The 16,639-nt window shown below is 41.5% G+C and overlaps 1 protein-coding gene across 1 annotated transcript in view; it reads left to right on the forward strand.

Annotated features, from left to right (window-relative positions):
* The window catches only part of UVRAG (UV radiation resistance associated), a 296,340-nt gene that overhangs the window by 58,912 nt on the left and 220,789 nt on the right, over positions 1 to 16,639 (forward strand). The window contains exon 5 of the mRNA XM_004610830.2: positions 2,345 to 2,419. Within this exon, the coding sequence (XP_004610887.2) occupies positions 2,345 to 2,419 (75 nt within the window). The remainder of the gene's footprint in view (positions 1 to 2,344; positions 2,420 to 16,639) is intronic.

Consider the following 16,639-nt stretch of genomic DNA (forward strand, 5'->3'; position numbering starts at 1 on the left):
TGGTACATACCATGCCCATTGGTTAATGACTTATGGGGTGCTGGGGATTAAATCTGGGTATGTTATATGCAAGGCAAATGCCCTATTCAATCATGATCCCTCAGGCCTCAACTATATTATTTTTTTAAAACACGAATTTAATGTTCATCTTCATGAAGCTTATTGTTTGAGACCTTTACCTTTATGTTAGATTTGTTCCTACTCACAGCCCCACCCCATTTATTTGTTTATTTGTGAGAGAGGGGGGAGATTAGACCATCACTTGCAGCGCTTTGCAATTTCTACCTCTGTGCTCAGGACTGGTTCCTGGCGGGGTTAGTTGAGGTGGGGTGGTGGGCGGGGTAGGGCAGAAACGTGTGTAATGCCATGGACTTGAACCAAGGTTGCAGCTGCTATAGCTGTCTGCAAGCCAAGTACCTTTTCACCATCTCTTCACCATCAGCTCCCTTTTTTACAAGACAGTTTTAGAAATCATGCATGTTCTTTGTGGATAACGTGGAAACCTTTAAAAAAAATGTGTGAGCCACATCTGGCAGTGCTGAAGACGGATTCCTGTTCTGAACTCAGGGATCAAATAGGATGCTGGGGATTGAACCTCAGTGAGCCACATGCAAGGCAAATTTCCTGTACTACTGCTCTGGCCCCCAAACTTAGACATTTTTGATAAGAGCAGACAAAAGAATAAGTGATCCTTTTGCTCACTGTCAACATTTTGTTGTATAGAATCTTGTTCTCTAGGTTTACATATATGTTCATAAGTTTCATATTCATAAAATTTCAAGTCCTTTTAGTCTTAAAATTGATTTTATAATGGTTTTATCTTTTCTCATGTGATGAAATATTTGAGAGTGATACATTATCTTTATAAATTTGTTATTGCAGACTTGATGTGGTTGTAGTTTTGTTAAGTAAATTATATAGGGTAGGCAGAAAGTGAGTGATTAATTTTGCTTTAGTAACTGAGGCAAGAGATAATGGAATTCATGGTTGGAAACCTGCCTTGTGAGCTGGGGAGAATAGAGAAGGGATCACTAAGTCAATGATGGCTGGAGGAATTGATTGGGATGGGGGATGTGTGCTGAAAGTAGATACAGGACCAAACGTGATAGCCTTTCAGTATCTGTATTGCAAACCATAATGCCCCAAAGTAGAGAGAGAGTATGGGGGAAATTGTCTGCCATAGAGGCAGAGGGAGGTGTGGGGTGGGGGTAGGGATACTGGGGACATTGGTGGTGGGGAATGTGCACTGGTGGAGGAATGGGTGTTTGATCACTGTATGATTGAAACTCAAACATGAAAGCTTGTAACGTTTGGAAGCTTGTAACTGTATTTCATGGTGATTCAATAAAAAAAAAGAGAGATACTGGAAGTCAGATCAAGATTCCCTTAAATTTTTTGCTGTTGGCTTTGGCCATTCAGTCTTTAGCTAGTGAAAGAAGATATTGACTTCTTCTGTCCCATTGGAACCTTTTCTTTAATGCTTCACTACAGAAATAATTTTTTAAAAGCTATAATTAAGATCTAATAACTTTTTCTTGTCATGTCTCACAGTTAGGCACTTTATACATTGTAGAACTATTTTGTCTGTATGGAGACATTACTGGTGCCTGCTTAAGCAAATCGATGAGCAATGGGATGAAAGTGACAGTGACTCAGTTTTAAAAGTTTTAATCTTTCACCCTTTGGGTAAAGCTTGATTTGGAGTTGTAGTGATTGAGACCAGATCAGTTGCACTTGAAAGAGACTGGTATGTAGACAAAGCAGTTGACAATTAAGGATGTTAATTATAAGACATTATTGTCTTTAATCTATCTGAAAACTGAAAATATTAATTCTTTTTAACCATTCATTATATTCGATATGCCAAAAACAGTAACAATAAGTCTCACAATGAGAGACATTACTGGTGCCTGCTTGAGCAAATCGATAAACAATGGGATGACAGTGACAGTGACAGTGACATTGCTTTAAAAGCCTCTTAGAGACTAACTGGATTATGGTTTTTTGAGCTCAGAGACTCTCAGGTATGTCTCTGAATCCCTGAAACTTTAGGAATAGCCTTTATTATTTAGAACCTCAGTTTAGTTAGAACCTCAGACGTGTTTGTGGGCAATGTGTGTGTGTGGTGTGATCCTGCAATGATTTTTATGAAGTTTTTGGCTAAATTAGGAAGCTTTAAATGGGTTTCTTGTTATTGACTTTTTTTTTTCATTTTACTAGCTTGTTTGATCTAGCCAGCCTATTTCTCAGCCTTGAATAGTTCTGTTACAGCTCTTATTCTTTGATCACATTAGAATTTAGTTAGAATGGGAAGAACTAATAGTGTGCTCTTCTTTTCTCTTAGATTCATGCCCGCAACCAAAATGAAATAATTTTCGGACTGAATGATGGCTACTATGGTGCTCCATTTGAACAAAAGGTAAGAGGATTTTCCTGATGCAGTGAATTTTACATCGTGCCATTGTTTGCCATGGTGTCGAGGGTAAAAAGTTCTGTGTAAATAGAACCATGGTTCACGTATGCCATTGTGAATTTGCTGTCTAGTGAGGCTTTGGTTAAATGCTTGATATTTAAATTTTTCTTCCCTTTCATTCTGTTGCAATGTCAGTGGTTGTATACTTGATGTCATGCTGGAAGTCACACGTGCCTATGATGCTCACTCGGGTCACACAATTGGTTGTGGGGCTTACACACTTGGTCATAGAGTGCCAGGAGTTGCACATTTATTGTGGTGTTGGGGATCATAGCAGCTGTTTCTGGGATTGTACTCTAGGATGTGGGGGTGTTGCTGGGGATTGGATTCATGGCCCCCTGCAAGATGGGTGCTCTGCCCAATCAGCCCCAACCCCCATTTCCTTGAGTGTGTACTTTTTTTTTTTGGTCTCTTTGTTTTGGTTTCTTTGGGCCACATCTGGCAGTGCTCAGGGCTTACTCCTGGTTCTGGGCTCAGGAATCACTCCTGGCAGGGATTGAGGGAACATATGGGGTGCTTGGGATGGAACCTGAGCTAGCTGCATGCAAGTGACATGTGCCCCACTCGTACTATCTCTCCAACCCTTGGGTGAGTGCTTTTTGATTTTTGGACCACACCTGGCAGTGCTCAGGGGCTTCTCCTGGCTCTGTGTTCAGGAATTACTCCTGGCCGTGCTCAGGGGAACATATGGGATGGCAAAGATTGAACCCAGGTCAGCTCTGGGTAGGCTGCATAGAAGGCAAGTGCCTCACCTGTTGTACTACCTCTCCTGCCCCAGATGAGTACTTTTTAAAGTGAAACTTATTTTGTAATTAAACAGATGAACTCCAACTAGTCCTTTCTAAATCCAGTTCTATTAATTTTACTAGCAGAAAATCTGGATTAGCTGATTTCTCTTACTCTTCATATTCTGTTTTTTTTTCTGGGGGGCAAAACGGGGGGCACTGAAAGGTGTTCAAGAGTTACTCTTGTCTCTGCATTTGAGAATTACCCCTGCTGGGCTCAGGGGACTCTGGGTTGCTGGGGATGGAACCCAGGTTGGCCACATGTAAGGCAAGTACCCTCTCCGCTGTACTCTCTTTGGTCCCTCTTCATAATTCTTTGGGTTTTTATTGTTTTTTTTTTTTCTTTTTGGGTCACACCTGGCGATGCACAGGGGTTACTCCTGGCTCTACACTCAGGAATTACCCCTGGCGGTGTTCGGGGGACCATATGGGATGCTGGAAGTCGAACCTGGGTCGGCTGCGTGCAAGGCAAATGCCCTACCCGCTGTGCTATTGCTCCAGCCCAAAAGTTTAAGTATCTTTTTCAACTTTATTTATTTATTTATTTGCTTTTTGGGTCACACCCAGTGATGCTCAGGGGTTATTCCTGGCTTTGCACTCAGGAAATACTCCTGGCGGTGCTTGGGGGACCATATGGGGTGCCGGGGATCGAACCCAGGTCGGCCAAGTGCAAGGCAAGCACCCTACCCTCTGTGCTATCACTCCAGCCCCTCTTTGGGTTTTTAAAAAACAGAATGCTGAACAGTATGGCTTAATATAATGCAAGTTCATTAAAAGTTTAAGTATCTTTTTTTTTTTTTTTTTTTTTTTTTTTGCTTTTTGGGTCACGCCTGGCGATGCACGGGGGTTACTCCTGGCTCTGCACTCAGGAATTACTCCTGGTGGTGCTCAGGGGACCATATGGAATGCTGGGTCGAACCCGGGTCGGCTGCGTGCAAGGCAAATGCCCTACCCGATGTGCTATTGCTCCAGCCCAAAAGTTTAAGTATCTTTTTCAACTTTATTTATTTATTTATTTATTTGCTTTTTGGGTCACACCCAGTGATGCTCAGGGGTTATTCCTGGCTTTGCACTCAGGAATTACTCCTGGCGGTGCTTGGGGGACCATATGGGGTGCCGGGGATCGAACCCAGGTCGGCCAAGTGCAAGGCAAGCACCCTACCCGCTGTGCTATCGCTCCGGCCCTCTTTTTCAACTTTAAAACCTGTTTTAGTATACCCATGTAAATTACTGCCTTAGGCCTGACCCTCCCTTCTCTCCCTCCTACACCCTCTCCACTTCCTTTCCTCTTTTTGTCTCCCTCCCACCCTCCCTCCCTTCCTATTGAACTCTTTCCTTCCTCAGGGCCCCGAGTTTTTAGGGTATGCACTGTGCCCACCCCTGAGCCACTCACTGTCCAGCCCTATTATTTTTAACCTCCTTAGAAACTAAGATGCTAAAAGTTGAGGATTTGGGTAAGTCAAAGTCAATAATAATGCTTCTTTGTTTTCCTCCTTTGAGTCATCTTTATTTCTTCATCTGTAAGTGGGGATAACAGTTTCTACCTTGTTGTGATTTTTTTGTTTCTGTTTATTTTTTGGGCCACTTCTGGTGGTGCTCAGAGATTATTCTTGGCTTGGAGCTCATATCATCTTCCTAGTGAACTTGGGGAACCATATGGTGCCCTGGATGGAAACTGGGTCAGCTGTGTGCAAGGCAAATGCCATGCCTGCTATACTAGTTTTCCAGCCCTGTGAATTGTTTTAAGGAATTAATAATATATATTATAAGTTTGACACATTCATTTATAAATGGAAATTACTACCCACTTGGGCTGGGGCGATAGCACAGCGGTTGGCATTCGCTTTTCACGCGGCCGACCCCAGTTCGATTCCTCCGCCCCTCTTGGAGAGCCCGGCAAGCTACTGAAAGTATGGAGCCCGAGCGGCAGAGCCTGGCAAGCTACCCGTGTGTATTGGATATGCCAAAAACAGTAACAGTAAGTCTCTAAATGAGAGACATTACTGGTGCCTGCTCGAGCAAATAGATGAGCAACGGGATGTCAGTGACAGTGACTGCCCATTTGACTCTCTGATATTGATAGTTGTACTTTTAATGTTTATCAATGTCCCAGCATCATATTCCTTATAAAGTGCTTAGCATGTAGAAGGTACTTATTGTTAAATTATTTAGCTTGCTCTTTTTAGGATTAGCACGGCAATGATTGAGATAAAATATCTTGAGGGATGGGATTTCTCTTTTGCCCTCCTTTTTAACCCTAGTCCCAGTTTTTTTTTTTTTTTTTTAGTTTTACAAACTCAAGTATTCCGCCCGTATGGCAGAGCTTGGCAAGCTATCTGTGGCGTATTCGTTATGCCAGAAACAGTAACAACAAGTCTCACAATGGAGACGTTACTGGTGCCCGCTCGAGCAAATCAATGAACAACGGGACGACAGTGCTACAGTGCTACTGTCATATTGACTCTACTGTTGTGTCTCCCATTGAGTACAACTGGCATTAGACTGGGAAGTATTCTTTTCACAGACTGAAAAACACATTAGCAATGTGTTCACAGTCCAGTAGATGGCAATGCATTCTCATTTAATAAAGAAGTAAGGAATAGACTCTAAATTAAAAGGACCAGTATTTTTTGAAGTGAAATAGAAATTGGGTGATTAGTTTTACAAATGTAGCCATATAACTTTTTCACTTTAAGTGCATAGTCAAACCAACCTGAGATCAAAGATTTAGGGGACTGGAGCAAACCAGGATTTATTTTGAGAGTCCGTGAGAAACCCGCATTTTATATTTTTCAAGTCATGATACTGTTGGAAGCAGGAAACTTAAAATTGAATCCTATTTTCTGGTACTTGTTCCTTGCAGAGATCACTTCATCTCTCTTTGATTTTAGTTTCCTTATTTCAAAAGTGAGGACATTGAATCTGTTGATCTACACTGAGGGGAGTATTAGAGTGATCTGTCTCAATAGCCTTGTCTTCTGGATGGAGAAACTGACACCCACGGAGCCTCGTGACCTCTTGAACTTGACATCACAAGTTAGTTTTGTCTTACAGATGATAATGCAGATATAGCTATAATTACCTCATATAACAATACATTATATATGAATAGCTTTGCTCTCATAAACTCATTGCCTACTTTCATAACTCTTATCAGAATTTATGAGGCAGGTTGATCAGTTATTGGTAGGATGTCATTGTAGTAGCACCAGGTATTCAGTAAGTGTGAGTAAGAACATGGAGAATAAATGACTGTCCAGCACATCAGGATGGCTTAGTGGCAGAACCAGGATCATAATACCGATCTCTCTTTCTAGACATGCCTTTTCTTGGTTATACTGTGTCTCCTATAAAAGAGTGATGATGAGATGATTGCTATCCTTTAATTTCTTTTTGAGGTTTCTCCCATTATTTGATTGTGATCCTGACTAAAGGCTGCTGGAGATATCTTTAATTTGCAGGACTCAGGGAAGTAGCTATTAGAAACCCAGAAAAGTTTGAGATTTCCATTTTGTTAATTTTACAGAACCGATAAATCAGACACAAGACTGCTCCCTCCTATAGTCAGACTCATGGAAGCTCATGTAGGATATTCAGAGATAGGGATTGAGTATTATAAATCTTTTATTTTTTTGCTTTTTGGGTCACACCTGGCGTTGCATAGAGGTTACTTCTGGCTCATGCACTCAGCACTCAGAAATTACTCCTGGTGGTGCTCAGGGGACCATATGGGATGCTGGGAGTCGAACCTCGATCTGCCGAGTACAAGGCAAACGCCCTATCCGTTGTGCTATTGCTCCCTCCCCGAGTATAATAAATCTTAACAACAGAGAAAGGGTTATGATTTGATTTCTGTTTTGGTCTCTTAGTACATTATCAAGTGAAAGTTGGAAAATCATAGAAAAAGCTAATTCCCACACATAGTGTTCAGTTTTCTTTGGGTTTCCCCTCTAAAAAACAAACAAACCTCTCTTTACAAAATACAAGAAACAAGTCTGGACAAATCCTCAGGGGATTTTTCTAATTAATTATAAAATTTAAATATCTGACGTTGGTTTAAGTCAGTATTACACTTTGTTTCTCAGTGCTTTGTGCTGGTATGATAATTCTAATAACAGAATTACACCAGAGTTTGTGAAAGCTACCGTTGCTCATTTCCGTTTCCTGAGTGCTGATGTATATCTGATACTAATCATACAGCTACTTGTTTGTTTATGTGTAACTCCATGAAGTAGTTATTAGCTTCATTTTATAAAAAATCTTTCTGACCCAAGTTTCCAGAGCTGGAACTTTGCAGATCTTCATTCAAACCCAGCTCTGACCTATTCAAAGGCTTCTGTTCTTAGCCATTGTGTAACATGCCATCATTACTTTGCTTTTTCTTTTTGGCTTTATTTGGGGCCACACCTGACTCAGCCAGGGATCGAGCCTGATTTGCTCCTGGTGAACCCAGGTCACCTGTGTGCAAGGAAGACATTTTACCCGCTGTACTCTGTCTGGCCACATCACTGCTTTTCTTACCGCTTGATACAGCATGCCAGACTACCAAGTTCTTTCATGTTTAGTGAAAGATGCTCATATGTGCATTATGAAAATCAACTGATAGCACACAGGAAAGTTTCAGTGGTATAAAGTGTGTTACCATACAGATGTTGTGCATTTATTATTCTGGAGTGGGCTTCTAATGACCATAAGGCAGTGAACCCACCAAAGTCAACAAAAATTCTATGGATTAGTCTTTGTATTTGGCTTCCTTCTGAATCGTCCTCCACCCTCGCCCCCCCTCCCTTTCCGCTTTTTTCTTTTGGATCAAATTAATTCCTGGCAGATGCTTGGAAAATCTTCTTATCCTGTAATTCATATTTATAAATCCTGCTGCTGCAGTGTGGTCCCCATTCTCTCTCTTCCTTGAAGCCAGAGAGTAATCTGGGAAAATGCCATGTTTCCTGTTATGAATTTGGAGGCTCTTGTCTCTAGCACACTTTTTGAGCTTTTTAGTATTTTAATATTGGAAAAGTCCAAGCCAAGCATGATTCTTATAGATGTTTGAGATTCTCGAAAAGAAAACAGAGCTCCAGACGCCTCCTCACTGGAGAATTCTGAGAATTGAAATTTTGGCTTCATTTTAAAATTTGAAACTTGATTTTATTATACTATACATTTTTTTAATGAGGGAATTTTTTATTTCCCTGCATGCCCCCCCCCAATCAAATTAAATCTAAACTGTTCTTCTAAAGAGTGGAATCTTTCCCTTAAAAAATTTCTTCAGGGGCTGGAGTGATAGCACAGCGCGTAGAGCGTTTGTCTTGCACGTGGCCGACCCGGGTTCGATTCCCAGCATCCCATATGGTTCCCTGAGCACCACCAGGAGTAATTCCTGAGTGCAGAGCCAGGAGTAACCCCTGTGCATCGCCAGGTGTGACTAAAAAAAAAAAATAAAATCTGCTTTAAGAGGGGACACTATCATCCTTCATGTCTTTCAGTGGCATTGATAATATTTAGTTTGTCTTATAGCTGTGATTATTTATCTGAAGGTAGTTTAAAGTGTAGGGTCAGGGATATTGCTCAATGGTAAGAGTGTATACCTTGCATGGGTGAGATTCTGGGTTTGATTCCTATTACCACATACACAAAAGAAATAGAAAGAAGGGAATAAGAATCCCTTCAAATTTGTTGGCTTGAATTATTAAAAAGTAAGCCACAACAACCTAGTTTTAGAGTTTATAAACCTTTGATAACTCTTTCTCATTACATCTTATTGTTTGGAAGGAGAGGAAAGCATCTTCTGTTGCCCTAAACCCTAGTCTAGACTTAGAGGGATTACATCTTCACATCAGATTCAGTATTTTGGGTGTCACATTCAGTGGTATCTCAGGGCTTACAGGGATCCTTCTTGGTTGTGCGTCAGGGACCATAAGCATTGCCAGGGATTGAACCTGGGTTGGATGTGTGCAGGATAAGCGCCTAACCACTGTACTATCTCTCTGGCCCCTGGTTGAGTATCTTTAGAAGGTTTCTTCTCCTCTTTAACATTATGCTCTCTGGACTTTGTCAGAGCTCTGGAGGTGTGTGTCCAAGCCTTGAAGGTGCTTAAATGATACATAATTTTTCTCATTACAAACTAGACTGACATGTAAATGTACAGTAATACCCAGATTGGACTGGAACGATAGCACAGTGGGTAAGGCATTTACCTTGCATGCTGCCGACCTGGGTTTGATTCCGTCCCTCTCGAGAGCCGGGCAAGCTACCGAGAGTATCCTGCCCGCACAGCAGAGGCTGGCAAGCTACCTGTGGTGTATTCGATATGCCAAAAACAGTAACAACAAGTCTCACAATGGACATGTTACTGGTGCCCGCTCCAGCAAATTGATGAACAATGGGGCGGCAGTGTTACAGGCTACAGTGCTACCCAAATGAGTACAGATACATAGGAACACAGACCATTGATTTATCAGGTAACTATTTTAGGAGTAGTGATACAAATAAATAGCTGCATTTTTCAAAAGTCTACTCAGTCTGGTGGGAGAGTTGTATAGAAGCCCACCAAGCTCAGTGAGCAGAAACAGTAACACAGAGGCTCAGCTAGCACCACCAGCGCTGTAAGTCTTAGGAAATGCCTTCAGTAACACCATTTTGAACTATAGTAATCACAAATTGACTTTTATTGATCTAAGTTTTGATGATTCTGTTTATGTTTGTATAGCAAACAATATGAAATAAGTTTGTGCCTGCAAAGGGGGCAGACTGAGGTCGTGAGTGGGAAACCGGGAACATTGGTGGAGGGAACGTCACACTGGCGTTGGTGTTGGAACATTCAATGCCAGAGACAACTGTATCATGAGCAACTTGATAAGTCAGGGTGTTATAAAAAATGGAAAAAAGGATCCTCTCTGCCTAAGTGGTACAGTGGTGCATTTCTCTGTGTGCATTCAGATTTCTCATTTTATCTAATTAAGTAGAAGTAGAATATTTACAAAGTTCACTTGTTTTCTTCTGAACAGCAGTGCACCCAAGGCAGTGCTGGGGGCTGTTCCCCCTCTTGCTGGGGTGGCTGCCTGGCAGTGCAGGGGGTTGGATCTTGGCCCCCCCACGAGGGAGTTTGCCCTCAAGATTGCCCAGCCCATGAATGACATATAGTTGGAGCCTTGCATTGAACTGCCAATCTGATTGTCTGAGAATTGCCAGGATGAGCCCCACTGAGCAATTTTTAAGGAGCACTCCTGAAATTTAAAAAAATTATCAAAGAAGAACATGTAACACTGTCAGCTCTTCTAGGGAAAGCTTTCAGTAGAACTCTCAAGCTATTTCCTCAGACTACCAATATGTGACTTGGTATGTGGGTGATTCCAAATCTGTATCTTTAACCTATATTTTCATATAACTAAACTCTTTTTATCAGTTTCATTTGATATTCAGAGATCTATACACTATAATTCCAAAATTGAGTACTATTCCCTTCACTTCTCAAAAAAATATCCCCCTGGGGTTGTAGCGATAGCACAGTGGGTAGAGCGTTTGCCTTGTACGCGGCTGACCCAGGTTCGATTCCCAGCATCCCATATGGTCCCCTGAGCACCACCAGGAGTAATTCCTGAGTGCAGAGACAGGAGTAACCCCTGAACCCCTGAAGTTTTTGTGACCCAAAAAGCCAAAAAAAAAAATCCTCCAGTTATTTTCTTTAACTTAGAAAGGGTATCGCCTGAGCCCCTTCTTCTCTTTGATTTACTGCTTTAGAATGTCTCTGGATGATGACTGCTAATATCTACTTATTTCCTGGTTTTTGAAAATTTAGCAGTTACAGCTTCCTAAAAATATTGGTCGTGTTTCTTCTTTATTCCAATCACTTAGCATTATTAATGCTTATATAGTCTTGCTACAATCCAGTTTCTGATTTCTAAGCACCCATCTGTAATACTTTGTATCTTTATAAAAAGGTTTTTGTGAAAAATATCCTGGGCTCAGTTTTTACACTCTTCTAAGCTTCCATAGCACTCTCTTTTTCCTTTTTCTCATCCCTGCACCTCATCCTATTGTATTTGGCCAGTTTCCCCATCTCTCTTTCATAACAGACACTAAGCTGGGTATGGGTGGGGACAGTGTCTTCTGAATGAGACTTCATCGAAAATCTCTTTGGAAGTGTCATTGAATAATTCTATTGGGATGCATTCCTTGGTCATCAGTAGTATGTTACTCACGATTCTAGTTTTCCTATTTAAGTAGTTTCTGACCCGAGAAATTTAAGCAGGACATTTGCAATTTAACATACTTGAAATCAGTGTTTCTCAAATGGGCAGTACTGGCCCTCATGGTGGCAGGTGGTGCTGGGTTGATGGGGAAGGTTGTAGCCTTGGCTGCTGGGGATGGAAGTGGAGGTGGGAGGAAATTTTCTGTTGATTTACTTAGAAAAGGTAGATTTCTTGGGGGAAGGTTGTTCTGAGTGTTTTCCTCCCACCCCCCACCGCCTGGAAAGGGTGGTAAGTATAGGAATCTGTGCTTTAAATGGAACCTTTCACTTTTCTCCGACTTGCTTTGCCTTTCATTATTCATCTTTATTAACTACATTTTTGTCTACTCAGGCTCCAGATCTTATACATTTGGTTGATTGCTTTTATCCCCTTGCTTCAGTCAGCACTAGATTCTTTCTTTGAAGTCATTCGTATTCCTGGCTACTTTTCCATCTCCGTTGATGTAATCCAAGCTCAGACTAGCACCGTCATCCTTTACACCACCTCTCCTAGGCTAGACTGAAATTTCCTAAACATTTTCCACCCAAACCCTTTTAAAATTTTTATTTATTTATTTTAATGAATTGATAGCACAGCAGGTAGGGCGTTTGCCTTGCACATGGCCGACCCATGTCCGAGTCCTCTGTTCCTCTCGGAGAACCTGGCTACCAAGAGTATCCCACCGGCAGGCAGACCCTGGCAGTCTCCCCGTGGTGTATTCTATATGCCAAAAACAGTAACAGCAAGTCTCACAATGGAGATATTACTGGTCCTGCTGGAGCAAATCGATGAACAACAGTAGGACAGTGCTACAACAGTGCTACAGTGTACCATGTGATACACAGTTACAAAGTTGCTCCTGATTGGGTTTCGGTCATACAATGTTCCAACACGCATCCCTTCACCAGTTCACATTTCCCACCACCAATGCCCCCAGTTTCCTTCCCACCGCTCCCCATCGTCCTCTACATCAAGGCCCCCCGCTTTTTAAATCTTATTTTTGGCAGAGCCTGGCAAGCTCCCCGAAGCGTATTCGATATGCCAAAAACAGTAACAATAACAGGTCTCATTCCCCTGACCCTGAAAGAGCCTCCAATCATTGGGAAAGATGAATAAGGAGAGGCTGCTAAAATCTCAGGGCTGGGACGAATGGAGACGTTATTGGCTCCCACTTGAGTAAATCATGAACAAGGGAATGAACAATGATACAGTGAATCTTATTTTATTGAATCACTGTGAGATAGTTACAAGCTTTCATGTTTGAGTTACAATCATACAATGATCAAACACCCATTCCTCTACCTGTGCACCTTTCCCATCACCAATCTCCCAGTATACTCCACCTTTTCCACCCTCTCCGTGCCTCTGGCAGACAATTTCCCCCATACTCTCTCTCTCTACTTTGGGGCATTATGGTTTATCAAGCCTTTTGGTTTATCAACTTGAAAAACGTTAATGTCATTCTGGGCATATAGGTATAAAAGACCCATATAAAAGGAAACATTCCTGATACTAAATAATAAAGAAATTTATTTTAAAACAAAAATTTAAGGTTTCCATAGCCCACACATTCAGTCATGCAGACCTCTGGAGTCCTGACCCCCGGGTGCAGGAGTTGGGGAGAGGTGATGCAACGAATTTCAGATTGGCCTCAGCTCTTCCTCGCCTTTGGGTGTCATTACCCGATTAATTTCCCTGAAGCATACTTCTTTCCTCCTTTGCTTAATGACTGTGTAGAGTGACTTCTCATTTTTGGTGAGATGTGTTTAAATCTGCCCTTGATTTATCTCTCCCCATCAGCTTGAATGCTGTCAGTGGTCTTGGTATTTTTGGTTCTCTCTCCTCCTCTCTCTACCACTCTCCCTGCCCTTTGTACTTTTCCCAGGGTTTGAGCTCTCATTAGTACGTGTGGAGTTTCAGAATAGCCTTCTAAGTGGTGTTTTGGCATCCTGCCTTTTCCAGTTCATCATCTGTGTCATAATCAGAGCCTGATTCCCTAAATGCAGCTCTCGTCATTACGCTGCACTGTCCGAAACCTTTCTCAAGTTCTGATTGCCCGTAGGTTGTCTTCACTCTTTTAGCAAGTCATTCATGGCTTTTTGTATCCTGGCCCTCCCAACCTTCTTAATCAGCCCTGCACATCTCTCACTATTATTTCAGTTCTCCAGGGCACCGAGTAAATTCCATGGCTCTGAAGCCCAACAACTTGGACCACTTAATTTTTTCCAAATGCAGCTGGTATTTTCCCACTGTCCTACGTCAGCTAAAGGTACTTTCACTGCCATTTTGCTTTTATGTTCTTAATTTATTCCATCCTTAAATGCTTCTGCTTCTCCTACATGCTGTCTTCATATCCTCCTAAGAGCTTTTAGTTTTTAAGTGTTCTTTTTTGGGGGGCCACACCCAACAATGCTCTACGCTCAGGGTTAATTCCTGGCAGGTCTTGGGGGAGCCATATGGGATGCCGGGGACCAAACCTGGATCAGCTACGTGCAGGGCTCCTTACCTGCCATACTATCTCACCGGCCCAACTTTTAAGATTTTCTTTTTTTAATGACACTATTTACTTCGCATCTTAGTACGATAGGAGTTGCCTGAACACTGCGTGTATATGAAGTGTTAGCAAGCACTAAATGAATAAGTATACATCTAATGCTGCTTATAATTATGTAACGTATAATTATGTTTCAGAATTACCATAATCATTTGTTCTGTTAACTGGATTATTTCATTGCAGCTTGTAACTAAAATTGCTCAAAATGTGCGGTAATTTTTTTCTTTTAAAGGTGGCTTGTTTATTACTCCATTATAGGATCAAGCAAACTGCAATCTAGCATGTAGTCCTTTTGTTTTATTTATTTTTTTGGTGACTGGAACTAAAAATGAGTTTGACATAATTAAAGAATTTGAAAAGAAAATAAAAGCAGTAAGATGACATTTTGCTTACAAACCTAAAATACCTGCTACCTGACCATTGGTGGGGAAAGCATGGACACTGCTGTAGAGACGCACTGATGACCCATCTGGAGCTACTGCTCTTTGAAATTCTCAATGAGGGCCTGTGAAAGGATCCCTTTTCCTTGAACAGTTTGATAGGCGTCGAGCAGACTGGTGATTATTTCTTTCCCTGAAAAAAGAATTGTTAGGCTTGACTTCAGAAGAATTTTGAGTGACATGTAAATCTCCTCTGGGCTCTTTGGCACTTGGCAGTATCTCACTCGGATAACCAGATACAAATGAGCCGTTTCTTTCCATTATGATCCTTCAACACAGGCCTGTCAGGATCGCACATCTGGTGAAGTTAGTTGTCATTCAGAACAAGGCTCTTAGCATATTTCAAGAATGTTAATTGCTAAGTGGCAGCTGAAGCAGAAGAGCTTAATAATGTCCTTAAGTTACCTTAAATGTCCATGGACCTAGAATTTTAGAACTGGAAAAGGTCTTAGAGATCATCAAGTGTGGCCTGGTCATTAAGAACAAGGGCTGTGGAGCCAGACTGTGTGACTCTCCTCCTTAATCCTCTCTCCCTCTCCCTCTCTCCCTCTCTCCCTCTCTCCCTCTCCCTCTCCCTTTCCCTCCCTCCCTCCCTCCCTCCTCTCTCTCTCTCTCTCTCTCTCTCTCTCTCTCTCTCTCTCTCTCTCTCAGTTTTCTCACCTTTAAAGTGGGGGTTAATAATAGTAGCTGGTGCACCATGCCGTGTGAATATTGAACATATTAGCACAACATTAATATTTTGGATTAGTGTATTGAAAATTAGCTCTGCTGGCCTATTGTAAATACCATCAATGTTATGCTGTGCATATCTGTATTATTTTACTGTTTTATTGAGAATTTTCTTTTAAAAATTATTAAGAGGATTTAAATCATTAAAAGTTTCCCCCCTCCTAGGTAGTGTTCAGGAGGCCTGGGGGTTATTCACAGTGATTTTTTTGTCAACCAGACCAGAATTTCAGTGCTTCGGCTGGTGATGCAGTTCTGCTCAGGGTCACCAGGGAAACTGTGGTACTTGGAAAGCCTCCAAGGTTCCTCTTATTATTGCTTGGGGGCTGTATGGTGCTGAGGTTTGAGATGAAATTCATACAGCATAAAATTAGCTTTTTAAAAATGTAAAGTTCATTAGGTATGCCCAGTGTTGTGTAACCACCGTTTTGATCAACTGCACAATATTTTCATGACCTAGAATGAAACCTGTACTCATCCAACGGTCCCCCCCACCCCATTTTGCCTTCCCCAGCCTCCTGTCAAATACCTTGTGCATGTGAGTTTCATATAAATGGAATCATACAATGCATTACCTTCTCCACCTGGTGTCTTGTTCTTCCCATAATGTTTTTGTGGTCCATCCACGCATAGCTTGCCAGTTCTTTGTTTTTGGTATATACCTGGGAGAGGAGTTGCTTCCTCACATCATGATTCTGTTTTGAATCTTCTTAGGACTTGCCCAGCTTTTTTCCACAGCAGCTTACCACGGTACATTCCTGACAGCGGTGGATGAATGTCCTAATTTTTCACATTCTTGTCAGCGCGTGTGTTTGGGGGCTTTTCCTTGTAGGGATTTTTATGATAACTGATTCCACTGTTATTTATGTTATGACCTTGTTAAATTAACACTTGTTTATTGGAGGACAGGATGCTGGATTTTAGCGTTTTGAATATTTTTCTGTCGGTGTTCTTATGTTTTCAGTTGATCTTTTTTTAAAAATTTGCCTTTTGATTTTGTTATTTCTATTTCTGTTGTTTTGATATTTTTTGTTTCATGAATCCGTGTTCTATACTTTGTCATTTTCTAGTTTGGTGCTTTGGGTTTAACCTTTTTTCCCTCCTAGTTTCTTTCTTCCTTTCTTCCTTTCTTCCTTCCTTTCTTTCTTTCTTTCTTTCTTTCTTTCTTTCTTTCTTTCTTTCTTTCTTTCTTTCTTTCTTGATTTACTTTTATTTATTTATTTATTTTAAAATTTTTTATTAGTGAATCACCGTGAGGTACAGTTACAGACTTACAAACTTTCATGCTTGCATTTCAGTCATACAATGGTTGAGTGCCATCCCTCCACCAGTGCCCAGGTTCCACCACCAATGGTCCCAGCATCCCTCCCACCACCCCCACCCTGTCCTCCTCCACCCCTGCCCGCCTCTGTGGCAGGGCATTCCCTTTTGCT

Source organism: Sorex araneus, chromosome X (assembly GCF_027595985.1).
Source record: "Sorex araneus isolate mSorAra2 chromosome X, mSorAra2.pri, whole genome shotgun sequence".
Classification (NCBI taxonomy): domain Eukaryota; kingdom Metazoa; phylum Chordata; class Mammalia; order Eulipotyphla; family Soricidae; genus Sorex; species Sorex araneus.